We start from the raw sequence: 25,051 nt of genomic DNA on the forward strand, positions 1-25,051 counted from the left end.
TTCTAATGAAGCAGCACGTGAATAAATAAAGCACATGATTTAAGAATGCATTTGAGAGTCACACGTCTAAACAGCCCATGATTTCTGTCAAATGTAAATCCCTGCTGAGTAGAAAACTATTGCTGCTCATCATTCTCTTCAGTATTCACTCGAAAGGTATGACTCTTTTAATACCCTAGTGAAGCACTCAAATTAAACACATTCCAGTGAGGACAAAATACCCACACTTGAGTAAGTGTGAGAATACTCTTATCATCTAATAGCATGTGAGAATGGCAAAGGTTTCAGTGCTTTTATTGAGTTTTTTTGGCTAAGACTTAGCCAAGCAAACTAAATGGGGAGAAATTACTCTTAATACTCCTAATTAAGCCTGTAACTGTAGAAAGATCAAACTATTTGTAAACTGTTTAAAGCACACAGAAAAAAAAGCATGGAGTGCTTTTAAAAATGGAAATTATTAGGCAACCCAGGGATTTCTTTAATTTGTTGACAGTGCTCATGCTATTTGTGGCATTCTAATTAAGTGCTCCTAGTACACTGAATGTAATCCTCCAGTCCATTATAGATGAATCTAAAAGCAATCGCACAGAGCTGGACCCCTATGAAACCTGGCTGGGTACTTCTAGTACAGGCATCACCTGTTCCACAGGTCATGATCAAAGCACAGATCAGGAATGCTCTCCTTTGGCTCTTGTCGCAGTCAGTGGCACTGAAATCCAGCAGATGTTCCAGATGTCCAGGGGAGCAGATTGCAGGTGGCAAAGTGCATGACTTGTGTCTCTCCTGGCATGGGCGGGTGCTGAAAGCTGTGTGCTTGTGAGTTGGAAAAGAGAGGGGTGGGTGGGGGGGTCTCTCTGCTGTTGGTGTGTCTCACCAGTTTGAGTTGCCCAAACTCCTCCTCACCACCCCCTTGTCTGTATGGACTCCTCTCCCAGTAACTGGCAGCACTGTTTGCAAAACACCAATGTCTGGAAGCAAGGAATTGGGCTGAGCCTGTGACTGGCACCTCATTGCCTTCTGTTTTCCCTGGTTCTTTTGTCAGTTTTGCTTTCTCTGAACACCTTTATAGCTACAAAGTCAGCTCTGTCTTCAGTGAGACGAGTGGGAGCTGGAGAGCAGATTGTTCTTTCTGATCTCACAGACTAGAGCTTTGTGAAAATTTGAATGAAATCTCAGAATTTTTAGCTTTGCAAAGAGGAAGCAAATTAAACCAAAAGAAACCCTTTGTTCAGTGCTTACATGTTTGTACTTTTCAGCTGAACTAGATAAAGAATCTTCATATTTTCTAGGGAGGAAAAATAACATCTGTTGCTATCATTGCCCTATCCTGATTGTTTGAGTCTGTGTGCCTGTTTCACACTACTGCCCAGAGGAGCACATCCTTTCTGCATCCAGATTTCTTCTCTGAAGGGATCTCTGGGAGTGAGCCAGCTTCCATGCCCTGAATGTCTGGCTGCTGGATACAGTCACTGCTGCCTTCTCTTAATGGCATGCAGACAGAGGGAGGGTTTGAAAGTGCTGCTTTCTGCTTCTCTGGAAGGTGGTGTGCTAAGTTTGTACACATCTCAAGCCTATATTCTGAAGTTTATTCTAGATATTTTCCTTCCCACAGCATTTGTATCATTTTAGTCACTGAAAAAAAATTTGGGGTAGGTTTTATTTTTTGTTTGTTTGTTTTTGTTTTTTTGTTTTTTTTTTGAAAGCTGAGAATGTGGGCAGGACCTTATGCCTAACAGCAACAAATTGCTGTCTTCATTGTACTGTGCAAAAATTTCCTTAATCTCTGAGGGCAATAATGTGAATGAAATGGTTCTTTAGTAACTTTATGAAAAAAATAAAATGTTAAAAAAACCAGAAAGCAATTTCAGAGAAAAAGCATGGTTTACCTGCTGTGCAGTATGTTCATGGGGTCAAAGATGCCACCACTGGAATGCTGGGGTTTGTTGTCATAATGTCCCTCTTGTTTCTGTGCAAGATTTCCCAGTTTCCTATTCTTATTTAAGACATCCATAATTTCTTGTGTATGGACGTGCTACTGCAGACACACTTCTTGTTTATTTCCCCCTTCCTGTGTGTCTATGCTGAAAAATCCATGAAAAATCGTGTGCCCACTTCCTCTCCTTCAGATGAGACAAAAAGAGAAAATGAATCGTGTGCCCACTTTTGTCTCATCCTTCAGATGAGACAAAAAGAGAAAATGAGACAATGAAAAGCAAATTCTTCATGCTGGTACGCTGCGCACATTCAACACTGCAGGAAACTAGGTTGATGTTATTATTCATAACAGTATATTACATTACCATAAAAGTAAGCAGAGGGTAGCTCTAGAGGCTGGAAGGATGCCTGTCACACTCTGAAGTTAAAACCTTGCCTCTGAGATGCTCCTTAGCAGACAGAGCAGTGTTGCTTGGAATAGGAGACAAGAGAATTTTTCTGCCAATGGAAATGGAGAAAAACCTTGTTTTCTTCAGGCTTATGAAAAATAAAACTTAATACAAGTTTTCTTTTACTTTGAAAACTAAAGCAAAGCCAGTCTTCCATGTTTGAAAAAGGACTCATTAAATTATTATTTGTCCTGTTCAGAAGGTCTGGAGCAAACTTTGATCCTCTTAAACTCTGTGACTCTCTGGCTTAAGGTTGGCCATCCCCCATGGCAGCAGCAGGAAAAGTAGCCTTCCTTTGAAGCTGTTCCCTGGAGCCTTGACACTGTTTTCTGCTGTAAAAAAGAATAAGAGATATCTAAGGACCATCTGACTTGTTACCCTTTATTCCCTTAGTGGGATTCTGTGCTGGTAACCTGCGATGTTCTGCTCTGCACATTGTTTCCTTTTCCTCATCCATTTTTGAAGTGGTCTGCAGTGATGGGGAAAGGGGAGTAGTTCTATTTCAAAAGGAAAAATAAAAGATGGCAGAACAAATTCAAATCTGCAGTGATGGGGAAAGGGGAGTGGTTCTATTTCAAAAGGAAAAATAAAAGATGGCAGAACAAATTCAAATCTGAAGCATCCTTGGAAATTTGGGTTAAAACCCACTAACCAACCATTACAGCAAACAAATAGATAAATAAAATATTAAACAAAAGCAAAAAAGCCCTTTCCATTAGCTAGCTGTCTTGGGTTTCCTCAGGAATACATTCCCCAAGGATATTCTAGTGCTTTGGGTTTTGCTGTTTTGCTGCCTCATTGAGAAAATAAATTTGAAATTAAATGAGGTTAAAATAAGGGTGGTTTTAAGCCTGTGTGTGTTGCAGGGGAAGATTGCCTGTAAGTTTTTCTGATATATCTAAGCAGATAAAAGAAGTCATGATTTTTACAAAAATTAGGGCCCCTGTCATCCTTGTGAAAAAGCTGGTTAAAAAATATGTGAAGCAATTCAGCCAATTTAAATTTGCTTTGTTATCTGTGTATCATTTTAAACAAATCTTTCATGGAAGAAAAAATGCAGAAAGTACTTTCCCACATTTTCTTCAAGTCATTATTTTTTCCCACACATCTCTTAACTTGCTGTTTAATAATCAGGTCATCTTCACATGTAGAGACTGATTTTTTTTCTTTTATTGTTCCTCATTGCTATTCATTTCAGCAGACTATCAAAGCCCATTAACTCAATGCAAGTCTTTCTAGTTATTTCTATAGACTTTGCATCAGGCCCAGGGACACAGGTTTTACCATCAAGCAAAGTGAGCTGGGATCTGGCCCAGCCTGCAGCAAGATGCTGGATCAATTATATCCCAGGTGCACTAAGGGGTGTTTCACATGGTGTTGTCTATCTTAAGTTACATGGTTAATTTAAGAAAAAAACAATGCTTCCCCAGTCCCCCAGTTCTAATCAAGATACTTAGAAAAAGAAAGAATATGGATTAGGCCTGTGAAGCAGCTGCTTTTAGGGTCCTCACTTCTGTGTGAGAGCTCTTCTCACACATATCTGGAGCCCCAGAGCTCCCAGGGGGGCCACAGGCTGGAAGAGGTGACTGTTCACAAGCAGCTGCTAATCACGATACCATGGCCGTTGTCTTCTTAATGCTCACCTTAAAGCAATATGCATATGTGCACACACACAAATGTAGTGTCTGTACTATTGCACTTTGCTCTATATTCCTCCTCTGCTCATTTTATTAGTAAAAGTTCCCACTCATAACATCTCCTCAGAGGAGAATTAGCATTTTTGATGATGATTATTTTTCCGGTTAACATGGAATGAGTCAAGATTTCTTTTTATTGGAAAGCAATTTTTGTATCTCACGATAGTAATTTATTATTTTCCTCAGAGGAGAAAATACGCAGTAAATCTTTCCCATGACATTATTGTGAAGGGATCAAATTTGTGCTCTTTATTCAGTAAAAAAATCTGTTGAAAGCTGATATGAGTGGAAGGCAAGTAAAGACTTGCAACATCTGATCTTTCTTCTTGATATGACTCTTTCCTGGTATGTAGTCAGGAATCACTTTCTTCATCTAGACAGAATCCTGGGCCATTGGCCCTAAGCTTCTATTTTACTGGTGGTTTTAGTCTCTTCAGCATGCACAGCAAACTGTAGCAGCCCAGATTTTCCCTTACTTCTCCTTGAGGAGTTGCTTTAAAAATTAAGTAATCTGCTGTCTTGCCTTACACATTTGGCTCCCTGGGGTTTTATAGGGAGTGTGACAGTGCTGAGCTCTGCTTGTACTTCAGAGCAATAAAAAGGCTCCTGCTCACTACAGTGAATATAATACAGCCCAGAAAATAATCTTAAGGGTGATCACCCTGACCTGCCCCTTCACCCCTCAGGGTGACTGTAACTGGGAAGTTTTTCTGGGAACACTCCCAGACAGGCACAGGGAGTGGTGGAGTGAGCTGCATCTGTCTCAGCAAGCAGCACAGTGTGCTAGGGGTGAAGCATTTGGTGCAGAGTCCTTGTCTGCCATGTTTTGATGTGTTTTGAGTGTGGATTAGCTCTGCTCTGGTCATGCAGACAGAAAAAGAGCTGGTGGCTCAAACACAGCAGTTGGGTCCTTGGGCTGTGCTTTAGTTTAATGTGAAAGGAATCCAGTCTGTGCCCTCAAAGATTGCTCTGTTGTGCAAAAACCAAAGCATGGTAAAAAATTTGCCCAAGAAACACTCTCCAGTTCTGAAGCATGAGCACAGCAGAGTAGTAATATGCCGTACTAGGAGATCTCATGCTGAAATAAAGTGTTGTCATTATCCCAGATGATAGACTAGAGATAAAATTACAAAGTGATGAGTGCAGGGTGCAGGCTAAGTACTTTGAATCAAGGGAAGAGGAAGTGTAAGAGAGCTTTATTTCTCAAAATAGACAGATGGATGCTAAATGCCAAGGTAGCATTATCTGAATGCCCTTCACATGACAGAAGTTATTATTTCTGAAAGAGTCACGTTGCATGTCACTAACTATTGGACAGCCAAGAGTAAGTAAATATTGACAGTACCTCTATGGTACTGTGCAGCAAGTAAGAAAAAGTCCTTCCCTATGCCACCTACATTTCTCTAGTCAAAACTACTGTTTGGTTTCACAAAACCTGTGTTTTTATGTTTGTTAAGCAACAAAAAAGTAGGATTTTTGGAAAAAAAACATAGTTGTTTTAGTTTTTGTTTGGAAGAAGATAGAAGCTTGCTACTAGGAACAAGCAACTGTAAAGGCTGTTAGTAATATATGAAGCTGCTGAAACAAGTATGTTCCGAATATGGCAGTTTTTATCAGGTGTGAACATTTCAGCTCATTACTAATGGTAACACTTGTTAGTTACTTGTTAGTAAGTACTGAGGTGATAAAGGAGAATTCACAGCAGAGCAGTGTTTCCCAATCCATTGAAAATTGGCTGCAGACCCTCGAGTGGTTTACGTAGTATGTGTGAAGAAGCTGTAGTGGGACAAGCCAATGTGTTCATTCAATTTTTTGAGAGCTGTAAGGTGTGCATTCAAGAAACTCAGGTACCCCAACTAGTCTGGCTGGGCTGGACTCTGCAAACTTCTGCCCTGTTCTCTGTTGTTTGAGAAGCAGAGCTGAGAGAAGTGGCACCCTCAATGGAAGGTTTCGCAAAGTGTTTCTTTCCATTTCTGGAGTAAGTACCTGTTTTGTATCTCTTGAATACGTGAAAGGGTTTTTTCCCCTTTTTTTCCATGATTTGGAAAATACTAGTAAGTGTCACAGGTTCTGTACCTCTGTTTTGTATCTCTTGAATATGTGAAAGGGTTTTTTCCCTTTTTTTTTCCCCATGGTTTGGAAAATACTAGTAAGTGTCACAGGCTTAAGATCAAAGTTTTGAAATTGATAGGAATATTTTAATCATTACAAAATCTGCTGTTTTTCTGAAATTCTTTTCTTTCAAAATGTTAGGATAAAGATCACTGAAGTTACTATTGCAAGAATATCTGCCTGTTTCTGAAGTATCATAACAGGTTTATGTACATCACAGCTGCATGTCACTCATGAGCTAAGTGTGATGGGGTCTGTCTGGTACCTTGCTCGTTCCTTCAGAGAGTCTGGGTGACTGTCTGTGACATCCCATGGACAGACTCAGAAAAAACCTTTTTTAACTTTGGATAGATGGAATTAAGAGATATTTTTTTCCTATTTCAGTCTTTGGAGACCTTCATATAGTTCTGATTGTATACTTGAATTTTGACAGGCTCACCTAATGCTTACTGAAAAATGTCAAACACTGTCTTTTGGTTCAGTTAAGCCCTATTTTTCCTCTCTGGTCCTTATGTCAGATCACAGTGAGAAAAGAATGCAGGAATTATTATTCTTCCTGTTAGAAAGCCTCAAGAGCAGAGTCAGGCACAGGCATGTAGTTCTTAAAGTAGCCACTATGGAGAAATGAGAAGGAAGCAAGCTGTTGGTAATCACTGCACATAGCCATGGGGACTACAGGATCCACAGGGACCTTCATGCACATGTGCATGGGAATGGCAAAGGAGGCATGAGTTTCAATTACAATGTATGCCAAACTTCTCCCTCAGCAGTTACAGATCTCTGCAGCAATGGCAAATAGGGCATGATATGGCTCAAGGTGAATAGTTGTGCAACCTCCATAAAAGGATGAAAATCACTTACCCAGTATTCTTCCCCAATATTGGTCACTTTTAACACCCAGCTGGAGAGGGTGCTGGGGCATCTTGTCTAGCCTGTGCTTTTGCCCAAGGTTGGATCAGATGATCCTTGATGTCCTTTCTGACCTGGTATTCCATGTTTCTGTGATGCCATGAATATGTCATTGTGTGTTTTCCCTGTGAGTGCACTTCAGCAGCAAGGCACCTTCATGTTTTGTAAAGGTGAACAACCTAGCAGTGGTGTGTGAGTCCTCTCATCCTTAGTAAGTTCATAGTAAGCAGAGAGTTGTAACCAAGCCAAACTAAAGATGGCAACTGCCTTGTGAATGAAAGCCTACCTGTCAAAAAGGCAACTTTTGACTTAAGGAAGATGTTCTGGACTTTATCTTATTAAATCTCTGATTCTTATACTCTGATTCGTATGCTAGGATTTCATTGAGCACATATGTGGGCATGGTATGCATGTTACTGTTGCTCCTATTAAATGTGAGCAGAAATTCTGGAAGTGCATTATGCTTCATCTCTTTGAAGAATATTGAAGCTAGAGCTGTTAATGTGAAACAGAATTTTTGGAATAAATGAGGATGGTTGGGCACTCTGGAGAAAATATTTGGGAAAAACTTAATTACATGGGTACCAGATTAAGGCATTCTTACAAACAGTCATGGTATTTTTGTGGTGGTGTTAAAAAAAAAAAGAAAGCAAAGGGAAGCCATCTTAACTTAGTAACTCAAGTGTAGTAGTTGATTGATTCTGAAAGTCAAGGGGTGAATATTTTCCCCAGTCATAGCAGAAAGAAAGACTGAATTGAATAGCCAAATTCCTGTTGATTTCCTTGGGAGCAGAATCAAGTCTTTAATTCTTGATTGACTCCTTTTTTTATTTTAATGAGAATTATGTGATATAACCCTGTTTTATGTTTTGGAAGCAACGGGTAAGGTTTAAATCAAATAGTAGGTTTTCTAGACTTTTAATAGCGCTATTCTTTTTAGTGCTTCTGTTACCTCAGGGTATTTACTTTTGGCTCTTAGTGTGGGGTAGAAGCTGATACTATTGTGAATGGAATTGGCAAGTCTTAAAACCCAATGTTTAGATCATAAACATTTTAAAATAAGACTCCATAAAAAAGATTTGTTTTTTTAATATGAAATGTTAGTTGTGTTCTTGGCAGGCTTTGCTTCAGAGGAGTCAGATGCATTTCAAAGAGTATTCTGGTGGCCAGCTGCAGCCAAAAGTTTATTTCTAAGCAATGGAGACACAATTCCCTTTCCTCTAAAGCCTTTTTCCTTTCTCTCTCTCTCTCTACCCTCTCTCTCCAGTAGGACTCTATCTATATATTACAAATGAGGTGTAGCCAATCATGGGGTGAAAAATTCATATATATATGAATACATACTTATATGTACATATACATAACAGTGGAAGGCACAGAAACTCAGACCAAAGATGTCAGTACTGGTCTTTGCTTTAGTAAGGGCTATTGAGATTTCTTTTCTTCAACACTCTTCAAATCTTCGGAGTTGGCTACTCTTCCAGAGTCAGAAGGATTGCATAAAATATATGGAGAATTGCTTGTGTCTGCCCTGCCACCTGTGGAGTGGCATAGTCATCTTTTTAACAATGGCTTGATTCATAGGTGCTGTTTGAAACCAGTTACATTCCAGAGAAGAGCAGAATACAATGGGTTTGGGGAATACATTAATGGAGCAGGTCTTTATTTATCTCAGTCATTTATGGTTTGTTGTGCTGGACGTTATTTTTGTTTTTCACATTTATTTGAAATAAATGTGTGAGGGTATTTCTTGTCCTGCTTTAGAGGTGTTTTCAGAGGACTTATTTTCATAAAATATTAAGTCAGTGTGATGAGTGTAATGTCTTATGTAGTTGTGCAGGCAGAAGTTTTGCCCCACCTCAGGCAAATAGAGATGCCACAGTAGAAGCTCTCGCTACTCATCAAACAATCAACATTGCTCAGTTGTTCCAGAACAGAATTTAACTTCTTTTTTTTCCCATAGAGTGAAGGTAGAGATTTCTCCACCTTGCTTTTGAAGTCTCTTTCTGCTTTGTGTTTTGCTGGATATGGGCCTGAAATCTCTGCCTGCTTTGCGCTGAATGGGGGCAATTAAAAATGCTGCTTAATGTCACTCACAGGGAATCTTTTTGTTCCTAATTTATATTTCCCTTTAGGTGATGGAATGCATCAGCAACAGGAATTTTTGTCACTTCTCTGATTTTGAGAATTCAATGAATGACTGAGATGAATCATTCAATAAGAGCTGTAGTTGCTTACACAGCATGCAGTCCTGTTGCATTTCCCACAGCAGCACAAAAGGACAGAGAGCAAACTATTATGCAGCTTCATGTCCTCCTACACATTTGCCAAGCAGACCTGCATGACTTGAGATATTTGTGCTCTTAGTAGCCTGTGTTTATAATGACCTCATAGTAGTTAAAAAAAAAAATGGCAACAAGCTAAAAATCTACGAAAAGCTGAATACTAAATGCCTAGTGCTTGAAGTGTGTGGGGGAGTTATTTTGGAGAAAATCTAGGTAAAATTTGTATTAAGTGCATCAAAAATACTGAGGGCAATTCTTTGGATGAGTCTGGACATTTGAGTAGTTTGTGGGCTGAGTCCTTGATAATTTTGAGAAAGATTCCTTTGCAGCTGTTTGTATGAAGGGTTAAACAATAAGGAAGGAATACATGTTCATGCTTTTGCTTAAAAGTAAAAGGGCTGGATTTCAGAAGGAGCTGTAAAGCTTTCAGCAAGAATCAGGTGAACACTACAGTAAAGTGAAAAGCTGAAATGTGAAGAGTGCATGATGTGAGATGCCAGCTCAGTGCTTCCAGATCGCATTGCTCTAGCAGAGGAGACCACCCTTGGAATTGCAGTGAACTATAGCTGCTCTGCCATGTAAAGTTATGTAGGCTGATACCCCTCTCACTGTTGTGTCACCCAGTGGTAGCTTCTGTCAACAGTTCTCCACTCTGGAGAAAACACGTGTTATTTACAGGTACTTCTCTAGGGGTGGAAAAATCTCCTTAATATACAAATCCCAGCTGCACAGGGAAAGGAAAAGAGTGTTCATACAAAAAAGGTTCTTTACTGAGGGTGTTTGTTTTTTCTCCTCTTTGTGCAGGTTCGACATGGGAGAAAACATTACGGCAGATTGGTTTTGAAAGGTAAGCCGTAAATTTATTTCCTTACTAGTGCAAAAAGGTAAGGAGGAAAAACTGCACAGGAAAATTTACACAGTTATTTATTTTAGTTGATTTAATGTATCAATGACCTCAAATTTAGAGTGGAAGTCATGCAGTGTCATGCACATATGTGCTCAGCTTTTCTGTTTGTGTCCTCTTCTCTTTCCCAAGTCAATCTGAAGCAATTTATTCATTATATGAACTTGGCTCATCATGTGGTTTGCTGGTGACTATACCACATTCTGGTATTAAAAAAGGGACACACCTTTTGGCCACAAGTCTTACTTATGAATGAAAATATTGCTCCCACTCATATTTCTTTCCATGAAACTTCTAATCTCTGACATATGAGTTGACAAAAGTAAATTAAGTTGAAAGAGGTGCAAAGCTGGCAGAGATCTATTTAGCATCAGAGGAAAATTCAATATGCAGCATTCCTCAAGTGCAAGAAATTCTTGCAGACAAACTTAGCCACAAGGTCATCATACCAGAAATACATGTTGGTCTTGTAAATTAAACAAGGCCAAGTCCAGTAAAGAGTGACGTAAAGTAAAGAAGGATTCAGATGCTCAATGTTGTCTTTATTCTTCTACAAAGAGTAAGCAGAAGAATCTCCTCTCCGCTTCAAGTTCTGGATATTGTTGAAAATTAAACACTCAGTTGCTAAGTTTGATGTCCTCAAAAGTTGTTTTTTTTTAACAGGCTGTTTTTTTCCCCCCCAAGTTACATCTACTTTAGTTCCTGATGATCATTTCATTCAGCGTGATACCACAGGACACTACAATAAACCTTTCATCACCCAAATTATGAATTAGCTTCTCTAGGTGCATCTGTTGGCTCTGCTTCTCTCCTTCAAAAAAAAAAAAGTTTTGAGGAGTTCTAGAATGAATTGATACTCTGTGTCTCTGTTTTGAAAGAGAGAATGGATAAGGTCAGCATCTTTTTAGCTGAGTTCATTAGAAGTTCTGTGATGGCAATTTCCAACTTCTGAGATGTTTCAAAACAAGAAGAATCCATGCTAGCTGTGTATATGCAAGGTATATACCACATAAAGGATGGAGAATTATTGATAGACTAAATCACAGCTGAGTAGCCTTCCTGAGAGGAGGCAAATATGTAGAAGGGATTTCTGTGCAGATGCCATTATTGCCACGCTAGACTGAAAAGCAGAAAGGCTTTCAAACGGCACTTCTGCACCTTGAGAGATTGATTGTCACTCTGGGGTTACTTTATTTGAAGCAGCATATTAGTTAGCAGAGATGAAGTGGAGATTTGAGTGTACTTTGCTTGCCATGGTCATAGAATCAAATGTGTTCTCTTTTCAGCTTTTTCAGAGAACTGGCAAGGAGAAAAAAAAGGAAGATAAAGACTTTCATATAGATACAGCAATTAAGATTTGGGATTTTTAAAAATAGTAATATCCATTATCCTACCTGTATTTTTAACATAATATTTTTTATGACAGGAATACATTATAGAATCATGGAATAGCTCGGTTTGGAAGGTGCCTTAAAGGTCATTCAGTTTCTACCCCCCTGCCGTGGGTTGTTTAGAGCCCCATCCAGTCTGGCCTATAACACAAGGTGTGGAGGATCTACAACTTCTCAAATTGGTTGAGTAAAAGGTTAATGAGAAACATATATGTGGAGTTCAGTGTTAACTCCTTTATAGTAATATTTTCTTAATATCATATGTCACTGCTTAAGATCATTACTTTTTTGTATCTTAAAGAATAGCTTCCAAAGCAAACACATTCCTGTATGTGGTACCTGGATGCTGGAATCACACTTGCAATCACAGAAGTAGAAATCTCAGGTCTGCAGATCTCTTAAAGCAGAGAGTTTATTCTGGGGATGTATCACTACATCCTTTTCCTAATCTTATTCTCTTCAGTAGGAATCCCTTTTTGGCCACAAATAGAGAGACAGGTTAGTGGGCTATATCTATGTTAGCTCTGATCCAATACAGCTGTTCTTGTGTTTATTTATATAAAAAGCAGCAGAAGCATGTCTGGCTATTTAAAATTTTATTCTCTGCAAGCTTTTGACTTAGGCACACCTGAGTCAGCTTTGAAATATCAATAGCATTTAAATGTGTTGTTGGAGCAAGAACATTCTCATTCAGGAGGGAGGAAGCAAGATTTTTAGATACACAAAAGGTGAAACATGAAGTAATGCCCTAAGGAAGAATTATCTTTGCTTTAAAACCGGAAGGCATTAATTGTTCTCAACAAACAGTTTTAGAGTGCATTGAGGAACAGGAGACATAGACAGTCAGTTTACACTGCAGAAAATTAATCCCATATAATTTACAGGTGATGTCATCTCTGCTTTGTGGCTACATGGTGTTTATTCTGCAGCAGTAGAGTGTTTACATTACTGTTGTCTTCATATCCTGGAAAACAATGTGGCACCAAGAGATCTGACTGCAAGGCTTTTATATAAGCATTACTTGTGAGCTGAGGATGCTGCTTTTCAATGCAAGGGAAATTAAAAATGCTGGAGCTCGAGTAAGGTAGCTTTATATCCAGGAAATGACTGGAGTTAAGAGCTTTTCAATTAAAAGGAGTATATGTGGGTTTGATAGATATAAATGAAGATCTTTATGTTATTGATTGTCTTTTGAGACATTACAAATAAACTAATTGTAACATGCTATGTTAGTCACCACCTTTGTCCAGCATGATCTAGACTGCAGTTCCTGGCTGCAGGAAGAGCATTAAGGAGCAATGTTGAGATTTAGGAAAAATATTGTATTGCATTGTGCTGTCCTATAAGAAACATGGTTTAAAAGGCTGAGCACGTGTGACACTTTCATGCGATGCAAGCTGTCACCTTAATGGTTTTTAAAAAAATCTTCAGTAAGCCAAAGCAAGTAGACTTATAGATCAATAGGATGACTTTTTTGCAGCTGTTAATGTGGGTATTATTGTTCATTATGGATGCATATTACCATGGCATCCACATATGCATAAAAATGTCTGGAAAGCAGTCAGCTCTCTTGTACTTTGTTCCAAACATGACTAAAAATTTGGTTTAGAAAGCATTGTTCATCTCAATGGCTTAAGATTTTTTCAGATATTCAGGACCCAGTGAAAATCATAGGATCATGGAATGAGTGAGGTTGGAAAAGACCTCCTAGATCATAGAGTCTATCCTTTAAGCAAACACCACCTTATCAACTAAGTCATAGCATTAAGTGCCACATCCAGATGTTTGTTGGACACTTCCAGGGATGGAAACTCCACTGCTTCCCTGGGCAGCTGTTCCAATGCTTAACCACCCTTTCTGTGAAGAAATTCTTCCTGATGTCCAACTTGAACTTCCCCTGGCACAGCTTGAGGCCATTTCCTTGTGTCCTGTTGCTGGGAGGCTCACTTGAATTCTCAAGTGGAATAGTTATGAACAATTAACCACGACTGTGCTTGTTTCCTGGCTACTCTGGCAATTAAAGAGAGCTTAATGCACAAAGCCTGTTAAAATTCAAAAAGAAAAAAGATCAGTTCAGTCAGAGAGCTGGTCTCCTGTAATGCAGTCAGTAGTGTCTTTCCAGCTCATGGCCGGGGTGAGGCTTGCAGTGCAGAGCCTGCAAAGAGCCACCACCAGCCCTGGGGAAATGCTCCTGGGGAAATGTTGCCACACTGTGGAAAATTAAAACCAAAAGAAGGCTTTTTTAAACACATAAATTTCTCTAATTTGAGCTACCAGATGAAGTTTATGTCCTTCTTTAGTAGATTCAGTAGTGATTACACGAATGTCTTCTGTTTTAACATCTTTGTTGACCTATAAATTATCTAACAATTTAAAAACTTTAAATGAATTCTATTTGACCTCTTAAAACTCATCATCCTGCAGGGTTTCCAGACTTCCAGTACTCCTCTTACTATGCTTCTCTGGGTTGTAGTTTGTAATGTGACTAGTAAGTTACTCAGCTACTAACAACACTTCTGCTCCCTTTTTGCATTTGTTCCCATGGTGCTTCTCCTCTGCGTGTAATGCTTTACATTATGGTTCCACAAAGCAGACTTAAGGAAGATTTAATAACTGCTATTACATGTGAAGTAAATATCAAATGTTTTAGAAAATATATATTTGAAGAATAACAGATGTGTGGTTACTACACTTTTGGCAACCTTCAATAAGTATGTTTTTCATAGTAAATAGTTGTTTCAAGGATAGAGAAAGGAACTTTTGAGCACCAATTTCACAGTAAAAGCAAATTATCTTTATGAAAATGAAAGAGTTTTCCATATCAAAGATACAAGTTTTATTTTGGACATACTTTAATCTGATTCTAAAATTATTATTTTCACAGTATGCAAAAACTTACTATTAATTAGAAGTTACATATAGTTACATACTATTAATTAGAAGTTACATATACATTAGAAGTTAGGTGACTTCTACCCCGTGTAATGCTAGTAAGACCTCTCTGCACCATACTTAGTACAGAAGCAACACCTATGTAGAAAGTGCACCAGCAGCATCCCAGACTCTCTCTAAAGTAATGCTGAGGGTGATCAGAAGTGAAAGCTGCTCCTGTTCATAAAATACTGTGTATTGAGTTGTGAGCTTGTTATGCTTTTTGTAATCCTTTTACTGTTTCTGAAAAAGGAAAGGGTAGTTGGAGATTGCTAGCTCTCACACTGAAAGGAAAGGGTAAGCAGATAAGAGCAGGGAAGGGGATAAGACTCCCAAGGAAAAAGACCTGAAGATTTCTATATCAGGGCTAGAGCTTGGATATGAAGATTGTCTCCTATTAAGATAGATTTCAGATCTTCTATGTACCTCAGTAAGTCCTCCAAGTGCTCTCCTAAGCACAGGGTGATAAGGAGGCACTCTGCATTGTTTTTATTTGAGGCAAAGTAAATGCAGCAGCCCTGTTTGCCACAGGTAGGGAGACACAGCTAACCCAGGAGCAGGTTAGCTGTCATCGCTGAGAGATGCATTTTTGTTCCTACACTGATCCCACTGAGCAGAGGGATGTCTGCTTTTGCAGCTGCTCCACATATGCCCCTGCTCAGTCTAGCCAGAAATGCTGTGTATGTCTTTGCTACCCCTTGCAGAGACTGAGAACTCAATTTCCAAAACCACTTATGACATACGGTGAGCGCTGGAATACAGATGCATCAGAGGCGCTTCCCAAGCGCCTCCTTCCAGGTTTAGGTTGCTAATCATGAGCCTACTGGTGTGAGCTGTTTTCTCTCTTTCCCCCTGCTTGCTTGGATATTTGGTTGGTGCTTGGCCAGAGTTTCTCTGGGTGACAGGAATAAACAGAAAGGAGAGAATATCACTGGATTCTATAAACATTCAGTATGCTCAGTTCTGGCTTGGAAATCAAAGCACCATATGGTTTTCCAAAGTGACATCCCCCTCTTCTCCCCACGCTCTCTGGTGATTTAGTGTAAAGAATAAATATATGCTTGAAATATAAAGTCTTATCCTGATACCATGCTCCATTATTTCAAGCCTTTCTTCACATACAGCTGAATCCTTATAGTCCTTTCTTGGGCAAGGCTCCCATTGACATCATTTTGGGAGCATTGCCTCAGCCAGGGGCTGCATGAGGCTGTATGGTCTGATCCTTGAGATGTTATTTTAAAGGAAACAGTGCAGTTCGAATGCATTTCAGAAATGTTGAATAATTTGAGAAGACAAGGAAAAATGGGTGCAGTGGTGCAATCAAAGGGACTTGGAAAACTCCTGCCAGGCACATCTTTCACCATTTTGGAAAAAAATATCTGTATTAGTCTGTAAAGTTGTTTTGGTCTCCTGTCCCTCAAAGCACTTAAGCAAGTGCTTAATTTTTCAGTGCCCAGGCACTTACTTTGGCAGGATTCTCTTCCACACCCATACCATCCTTGATGTGCTTCAAATCAGAGAGATAAGATTAATTGATGGCTTGTTTATACTTTCTATTCTTAATATATGATGGCCATGACACTTTTGTAGGAGTTAATGAATGTGAATTTATTCTGCAGTTTTGAATATTCTATGTTTACATGTGCTATTTGAATAATATGGCAGATAAATGTAACATAAGGAGTGGAGAGACAGAGCCAGTTCCACACATTCCCTTGGGAGGCTGTGAATAAAAAAGCAGTTTATTGCTTGTAGCACAAGTGTTGTCTTCTGGGTGATATCTCTATTTGATCATTTCTCTGCCTGGTAAAACATGTCACTGAGGGCCTCATCCTCAACCCCAAAATGATTTTAGGGTTTTTAGGGTTGAGGTTCAGAGATCCCCAAAGGCTACAGCTCCAGCAATGCTGGTGATGCAGAAGGCATGACAAGAGGTGCTGCACCAACTCTGAGCCCCCCACACCTTTCTCATCTGGGCCAAACCTCAGCCTTAGCCCCAGGCTGCCAAACCTAAGTAATAGGTAGGGATCTGGAGGCAGAGGACTACATCAGAAAGTCTTATTCATGTCCTTCCAGCCGTAACACTGCAGGGCTTTTCTCAGGGTGTGATGAACAGCAGATGATTTGTCTTCCCACATGTGTGCACTTGTGTCCAGGCAAAGGGCAGCACAGGGTGCTGAGTCCTGGGAAGATAGGAGGACTGAGGTTGCTTTAATTTAATTCTCAAAGCTTCTCTCTTTTTGTTACTTCGTGGTGGCCAGGGCTGTGGAATTTGTGCATGTGTGTGCTGAGGTATTTGTCTTGTTTATAGTGTAGGAAATGGGGAAGAAATGTGTTTTCAGTTTTATTTGATATATTCTGCATGCCTGAGGTTCTATCTTAAATTGAGTTTTCTTCACTGCTCTGACAAAAAGCTAGACTTTGAAATAAAAGTCTGAGTTACGGAGAAAGCCAAAATAAAAATTGAATTATATTTGCAAAGAAAAAAAAATGTTTAAGAAGATATGAGGAAAATTTAATTTTTTCACCAACAATGTGTCAACTGAAATCTTTCAGTCCATATTAAATAGTGAAATAGAAACAATTTAAACCAGTTAAACCTTGTTTTAAACCAGTCTAACTTACCTTGGATTTTATTCCGATGTTGACCTTTGTTCCAGTGTTGTGTGTAGTCAGTTCAGTGTGCTCCCTCTGATTCCCTGTTGCAAACAATACTGTGTATCAGGCATGCTGAAGTAGCCCATGAAGAAATTCTGGGAACAGTTCAAAGCTGCATCCATCAAGGGAGATTTGGACTGGACATTAGGAAGCATTTCTTTACCAAGAGGGTGGTCAAACTCTGGAACAGACTTCCTCAAGAGGAGTTGATGCCCCATGTTTGCAGTGACTTGTCAGCCTGCCAGAGTCATTTGGACAATGCCCTTAATAACATGCTTTAAATTTTGGTGGTTGAGCAGTAAGATGAGATGATCATTGTAGCTCCCTTCCATCCTCTCCCTCTCCCTCTCCCTCTCCCTCTCTTCTCCTTTTTAAATTTAAGCTAGAAGAAAAGCTGATTTTTGACAGATGTCATTTTTGTAAGTTTTGCAATATACTACCCTAGCTTTTGCACAATAAACACATTTCGTCCTAGCAACCATGTCACAGAATATTTTTTAATATATTGCTAGTGATGGTTTTGTAGCCTTTGTGTAGCATACCTGTGAGACTGTAAAAAATAATTCACCAAGGGAGACTTTTTTATAGAAGCTTTTTAGATGGTCACCATATGGCTAAAAACACTTAGACCAGTAATTGCTTCCTTACTTGTGGGATTTTCTCAAAGCTGTCCTTATTAAGAAAAGTGATAAAACTATCACAAAATATGTAAACATTCACTAAAGTAACTTCATTTGTTTTGAGCAGATGTAAGAGATTTTTTTTTTAGTTTTAACCCCCCATCTTTATGTTTAAGTGGCTGTCATAATAGTAATATAAACAATCTCTACCTAAAATAATTACAGTATTCATTGCTATTCTCTGGTGTACATCACTGTAATATGCCAAGAAAGGAGTTTCTCTGGGTTGATTGCAGCTGCTTTGACATCTTCTTTTTAAACAACTTAGAAAGCAGCAATGTGAATTTTCTAAAAGTCTGAACACACAGTCCTTAATTATACAAGCAACTCAGTAGATTTCAAAGATATGTCTCATGAGAGTAAACATTATGGAACCAAGGCAAAAATTCATTGTTAGTGGTATAAATAAATAAACTAGTTTTTAGGGAATATAGTCAATTCTGTACAATTTAGAGAATTCTGAACTCTCTAATTTAGAGAGAATTCAAGCATTAAAAACCCAAGGTGCACATCACACTGGGTAGTCCAGAAGAAAATCATGTAAAAATCATGTAAAAATACAAGTAAATCATGTAAAAAATACAAGTAAAGCACACTCATGTGATGACTGGGTTTTAATCCTCTGCCCAGACAGGCTGAAGTTCAAGAAGCCACTCACTTGTGAGAAGCAGGACAGTCCTGCTTCCTGTCCAGCCTCCTGTGCACCCACAAGGAGAGCTGGTGTGCAAACATCCTGGAGGCAAATGAATCTCTTAATTGTGTGATGTGCCTGTGATAAATCTAAAATTCAGCTGTGTGTAGATGAGAAGATGAGAAGCACAGTAGTGTTATTAATTACAAGATGCCTTATGAATAAGAAGGTTCCTCGCTTTTTTCCTTTTCTCCTTTTCTTTTTTTTATATTTTTTCTGAACTTGGAGAAGTCCATCAAACAAACCTGAAACTTGAAACTCATTTATTTATCAGCATGGCTGAAGTTTCCTAACATACACCATAGTGTTTCTCTAACAGTAGAGCAAAGGTGTGTTTAGAAGCCAAGCCAAATACTTTTATAAAACCACTTTTCAATGTGTCCAGCACTGGGGATAGCTTTTGGGAAAAGGAATAATTTGATAGGCCAGGACAAAAGAGGGATTATTGTGTGTTTGTCCCATCCTTCCAGTCTTAAAATTTCTCTCTGCTAGAACAGTTTGGACCAAAATAGAAATTAAAATTTTACACTGCCTCTAAGAAGGTGTTTGGTACTAGATACACTCTACTGAAGATACCAAAGATGTGTACATTTCAGTATGTAATGTTGTTTAGTGAGAAACAAAAAATATTTTTTCTTTTTCCTTGCTGCATTGGTTTCTTCTTTTGCAGATATAAAGACACATTCCCTGAAGTATTTTTATGGCTTTTCTGCTGTTTTCTAACTTGAAGTAAAAAACAAGTAAAGATTGGATGCCAAGAATAGTCATGAATAGGTTCAAAGTGGAATGATTTAAAATTACTGTTATTTTTCTCATGACTTCTAACATTTAAGAGTGAAGTTGCTTCACATTTCACAGCTTCTCTTCATAGCTGTAAGGGCTGTAAATGGATGTGTGTATCTTTGTAAGGAAATGTTGGTGACTGTCACAGTCACATGACTACAGAAGGTGAACATTTAGAACAATTTTGCATCCCCAGTAAAGCTTTTGAAACTATCAAAGTGATATCTGAGCTTTGCAGGACTCTTCTGCAACGCTCATAGTGTAACTCCATCTCAGTCTAGAAGGTGAATGGCTTTAAGCTAGCTTTTCTGCAGCATGCCAGCCTGATTTCTGCCCTGTGAGACTGGATCAAGAGACTGTCAGAGATCTGATCCTGTACAATGCAGACAGCCAAGCTACCAGGGTAGGAACAGCAGTGCAGATTTTATATTTGTTCCACATTGCTCTGCACACAGCAGCATATCTGTCATCCTCTGCATCTGGCATAACTCCTTCCCTCCCCTCCTACTGTCACTGCAGTGTCATAACATTTCTTTCTTTTTGATTCAGCATGTAAAAAACTACTTTGGTTACTTTTCATTTATTTACAGTCTTCCTGTAGCTTTAGTGTATGTGTGTGTTTGCCATCCCACTGCTATGTGATGACATTGGCAAGTGATTGCACAACCAAAGATTAATTGCTGCAGCAGATGCAGTTGTGAATGAGCAATCAAATCAGTTGTAACTTTTAAATTAAAACTCATCAGTGAAGAGGATAAAGCTTGTGAAAGCAAAAAACGAGGATAAAAAGTTATACAAAGATATAATGATAAAGCCTGATGTAATTAAAAGGTGAAAGAATACATTTTTGGGTTCTGTCACAGTGGTTTTGCACATTCATTTCATAATTTTCTTTTGGCTAACAAAGTGGGATTTTTAAAGTAAAAATCTGATTTTTTAAAGTAAAATACCTATTAGCTGTGCATTAAATGACACTCATCATGATACGCTAATTACAACAACCCCACTGTGCACAAGTCCTCAAATGTATTTAAAGAGTGGCCAAATGCTCCTCTCTTTGAGAGCTCTGGAGATGTTCAGAGTGACCAGAAAACTTAGAGAAATAGAATCAAGTATATGAACGGCTTTTCTACGTGTCCAGAGAAAGTAGCTGAGTGAACAGAAAATTTTAGCAGACTTTGTATTACACAGGAAGATTAGTATTAGATGTTCTGGGCAAATGGTGAGCTAATATGAAATAGCAGTGTAAAGTGGTGAATAGTTAATCAGAAAAAAATTGAGGAAATTTGTGAGGTTTCTTTCTTTCTTTCAGAAAATGACGTTTGTGTTGAAAAATTAATCTAGCCCTGGAAGACAGCTCTGCAGGATAGGGTTTTTCCCATTTTTTTGACATGAGTAAATACTCTGTACTGACTATTCCAAGCAGCTCGTAAATATTCATTATCATATGCATATGATGAGAAAAGTGGAATGGAGATGAATACCCCGAGTTCACTGGGGACTTTTGTGGTCTCTGCACACTGTCAGAACACAAAGGAATATATGCTGTTATTGTGGAACCTAGATGAATTACGGGAACTTACTGAGAAGCCAAGTTTTCCCTTCATGGGCTGCCATTCAGAGGAGAAAAAGACATGTGGGAGGAGAGCATTGCAGGGCTCAATGCTCACATCTGCTCCAGTTCAGTGCTGCTAGAAATTGGATCAGTTGGCCCCCGTATTTCATTTCCTTCGGTAATCTTGACCTATAATTTATAATTGGTATCAGCTGATCATCTGGCTCTCTCTTTCCATAACAAAATGAGTGAGCAAAGAACTTTATCCTTCTCTTTACTGTCTGAGAGATGATAAAACTTTGAAAGACAAAAATCTCTATTAAATTTTAATGAAGTCTCTGAAGCATCCTCTTAGTCAATCTTATTTTGTTGTTTCTGTTATGCCTTGGGTTTTTTGTTTTGGAAACTGCTGTAGGAATCCATGTGTGTCAAGATACAACTTTGTCAATCACATTATCATTATGACTTTTTTATGTGTTGTATCAGCTTTCTTCAAGGCTGAATTTCAGGTGAAGGTGCTTGGAGAGGACCTCTGGAGAGCAATTGCTGAATCAGAAATAACACAAGTGCTGCTACATTCCTTTGCAAACTCATGCACATAGACCAGGCCTTCAACTGCAGATGCTGCCTCAGTCCTTTCTCTGCTCTAAGACTTCCTCTGGTAATGCTGGTCATCTGCAGAAGTACAGTTTTACAGAACGACTCAGGGAGGCTTTTTAAGCCGTTCCCATTCCTCAGTCACTGGGAATGGTACAGACTCTAACTTAGCAGCTTCAGTTTTGTGCACGTTTTCAGAATATTGATGGCCCTTTCAGTTTCTTTGAACAGAAAGAGGGTGATTCTTCTTGTTAGTGTGATCAGCCAGAGGTCTGAATTCAAATAAGCAAATGGATTATTTTAAGGTAGAGCTCATTGTAGCCTATGGCAGGAAGAGGGCAATAATTAAAATTAGTGGTTTCAGAAAAAAAGTAAGAGATGTGGTGCATTCAATATTTCCCCCTGTATGCAGTGTCAGTGCACCTCATTTTGAGCACTATATGCCATTGTGGGCCCCACATTTTAAGAAGGATTCTAAAGTCCTTTTTGGGAAGAGGGCAACAAAGCTGGTGGAAGGGCTGGAAGGCATGTCCTGTGAGGAGTGTCTGAGGACTTTGGCCTTGTCAGCTAGTCAGAGGCATCAGGACAATTCATTTAATAAGATGCTTTAAATTTTTGGTCAGCCCTAAAGTGGTCAGGAAGCTGGATGAGAAGATCACTGTAAGACCCCTCCAACTGAGCTGTTCTGTTCTATTCTTTTCTATTTTACTTGGAGACAAAGATTTTCAAGAGAGAAAACTGTAGAAGGAGTTCAACCAATCTAGCAAATCCTCGCAGTGCACAGTATGCCTGTTTTCATTCTGATACTTCTCTGCCAGCCTCTGCCACAGGGGTGTTATATTGGCTGCACATTTATGACAGGAGAATTCCCAAATCACATGATGGCAGCTTGTAATCTTTTTTATGTGACACTAGTGGTTAAACAAACAAAAGGGCTTAATAAGGTGCCCAGGTGAGCCTTAGATAAAACTAGGGAGACAAATAAGAGCCCATGAGTCTCAGGGATGTGAATCAAATAGGTAAATTTACTTTCTGTTAACAACTACAGCATAGGTGCAGTCAGCAACCCAATGAGATTAAAGGGAAATGAAGCCTGAAGTAGAACAGGATTATTTTTATTAACTAAACAAGAAAATTATTAATTTCTACCACACTGAAAGCAAAAGCTGAAAAATGTGTGATTATTACTTTGCCGTTTCTTACAGCATGCTACAGTAGTCTAGGTACTTTGCAAAAAGAAGAGTAACTTCATGTCACTACAGACTAAGAGATGCTGACAAATAAAGAAGTATCATGGAATAGAAGGAAGGAAATGATGACAGAGCAGTCTTTGCCTAAGGTTTCATCATTACCGTTAAATTGGGTACCTCAGATATGTCCTCATTGCTAACTGCATATGAGGAGAAAATTTCTCTGTGCTCGGGCAATTTCCACGTAGAATCCTTGTGCCTCTGAAACCTGTCATTGTGTCATGTTGACCTGATGGTCTGGGCTGCCTCAGCACTGGCAAAAGGCCCTCTTAGAAGTTGTCTCCTTTCAAGATGAATCTTATTTTTCCAACTGTTTGTGTGCAGTTTTCAGGTTTCTCATTTCCTACCACCCCTTGTGCTTATTTTCTTTTCAGCTAAATTAATTTCAACTAACTTTTCTCATGCCATTCAACCTAGGGATTCAAAGAAAAGGAACATCTGATAGAAGATATTTTATGGCCTGTGCTGTTTGAGCACTTGAGTTGTGAGACTGTTGTCAGTGTTGTTCTTGGCACAGCCCAGCTTCCTGCAGTACAGTGGTAGCTGGGAGCAGTGCAGTGGTAAACCCACCAGCAGCACAATGTGAGCCAGTCTTTGTTTTAATCTGGAGAGCAATCAGCATTGCAATCAGCATCCAAAAAACTCTCTAGGATGCATGCTTAACAGTTTGGCTTTGCGTTTTATTTTGTTTTTGTTGGGTTTTGTTCATGAGTAAATTGTGAGATCTCAAATAGCGACTGGCACATGAAACAGAAGGGAGTCTGTGGCTGGTGGAGCAGGAACACACTGAGTGCTGGGTCTGACCAGCCTCCTGCAGTGTGCTCACACCTGGCACCCAGCCAACCTGGAGCCCTTCACTTCAGCTCCTTTTTGCCCAGTGTGGATCTGAGCAATCCTGGTTTGTCCAATGCTAAGACAAGGTAAGAGCCTCCTACACTGGCAAAATGCTACCACAGCTGCCTCCTGCACCTGAGAAAGATCTTTGGTGGCCACACATGCAGCCATTGGGCAGATGGCATCAAGCAGTGCAGGGGACTTTTCCTCTCCCCTCCCACATGGATGTGGGGTGTTTGCCATCCAGAGATTGTGTTATAGGCTCCTTTTACAGAAAAATTAGAAGCAACATCTAATGGCATTGGGAGATTTAGTTTGCCACTGATTTCTACTCCACTTCTTTTTTGATTGACCCTGTAGAAATGAACAAAGTGCACCAGTGGGATGAATCAGGATGTTTCATTTGGCCAGTTTTAATGGAAGTCAGCAGAGGAGTGAGGAGAGATACTGTACATGTGCCTCTAATGGCTGGAGCCTGCTTCCAGCAATGTCCATGTGCTCTTGCCTCTAAACCACTGGGATTTTCAGGGGGATGGTGATGAGAAAAGTTAGATGTTGCCTTCTGTCCTGTCATCCTTGATGCTGTGAGGAGAAAGATAGGCATGTCCAGAGCAGGCAGGGTAGACTGGGAGCTGTTTCATATGGAAGAACTGAGGGTGAATGGTCCCATCCCAGCAAACAGTCACTTGGATTGTTTTAAATTAGGAATGGGTCTTGTGGGACAGAAGGGTCTCCTATGCAAACACTAAAGTGCAATGGGCGCTCCAGATTGAACCACTGGTAGTTGTGTGCTTTTTCTCTGCATTGGAGATAATTTGGCTTTGTAAAATGACATTAGTTTACAATGTTGATTGCTGTAATTGAGGGAAATATTATTCCTTCCTCATCTGCAGCTGACTGGAAAATCTAGATGTGTCTTTTCCTTTCTGTGAGAATGTTATATGCTGGCAACAGAATGAAATGAAATGTAGTTTGAAGGGATGATCTGTTCATGCTCCAACTAGAGTATGAAAACTGCGGAGAGAAGGGGAAAATATGTTTTGAAATAATCATAGAATGTCAGCCTGCTTCAGATTGTCAGCACTTTCTTTTACTCAGGACTATTGTGGAACATATGGATATCTGTATGCCTTTATGCAAACACTTTGCTGCCGGTTACCAAATATTTATGAGCATTGTGGACAAATTTAACTGGGAATGTTTTGCAGACATCAATGAATACTGAATTACTGCTTAAGCTAAATCCTTACACAATGAGCACATAGGTAAGAAGTCTGTGTGAGAATTGTTCAAAGTGGAAACAGAGAGTTCCTTTGAAGACTTAAGACCAAAATTCACTTATAGCTGAGGTGTCCTCAGGTCTCTTCTGCTCACTTTGGCTCTGCCTCCA

General features: G+C 39.3%; 1 protein-coding gene across 1 annotated transcript in view; it reads left to right on the forward strand.

Annotated features, from left to right (window-relative positions):
- The window catches only part of PIEZO2 (piezo type mechanosensitive ion channel component 2), a 236,222-nt gene that overhangs the window by 72,883 nt on the left and 138,288 nt on the right, over nt 1-25,051 (forward strand). The window contains exon 3 of the mRNA XM_031058868.1: nt 10,192-10,234. Within this exon, the coding sequence (XP_030914728.1) occupies nt 10,192-10,234 (43 nt within the window). The remainder of the gene's footprint in view (nt 1-10,191; nt 10,235-25,051) is intronic.

The sequence above is a fragment of the Geospiza fortis genome, unplaced genomic scaffold (assembly GCF_000277835.1).
Source record: "Geospiza fortis unplaced genomic scaffold, GeoFor_1.0 scaffold100, whole genome shotgun sequence".
In the NCBI taxonomy this organism is placed as follows: Eukaryota; Metazoa; Chordata; class Aves; order Passeriformes; family Thraupidae; genus Geospiza; species Geospiza fortis.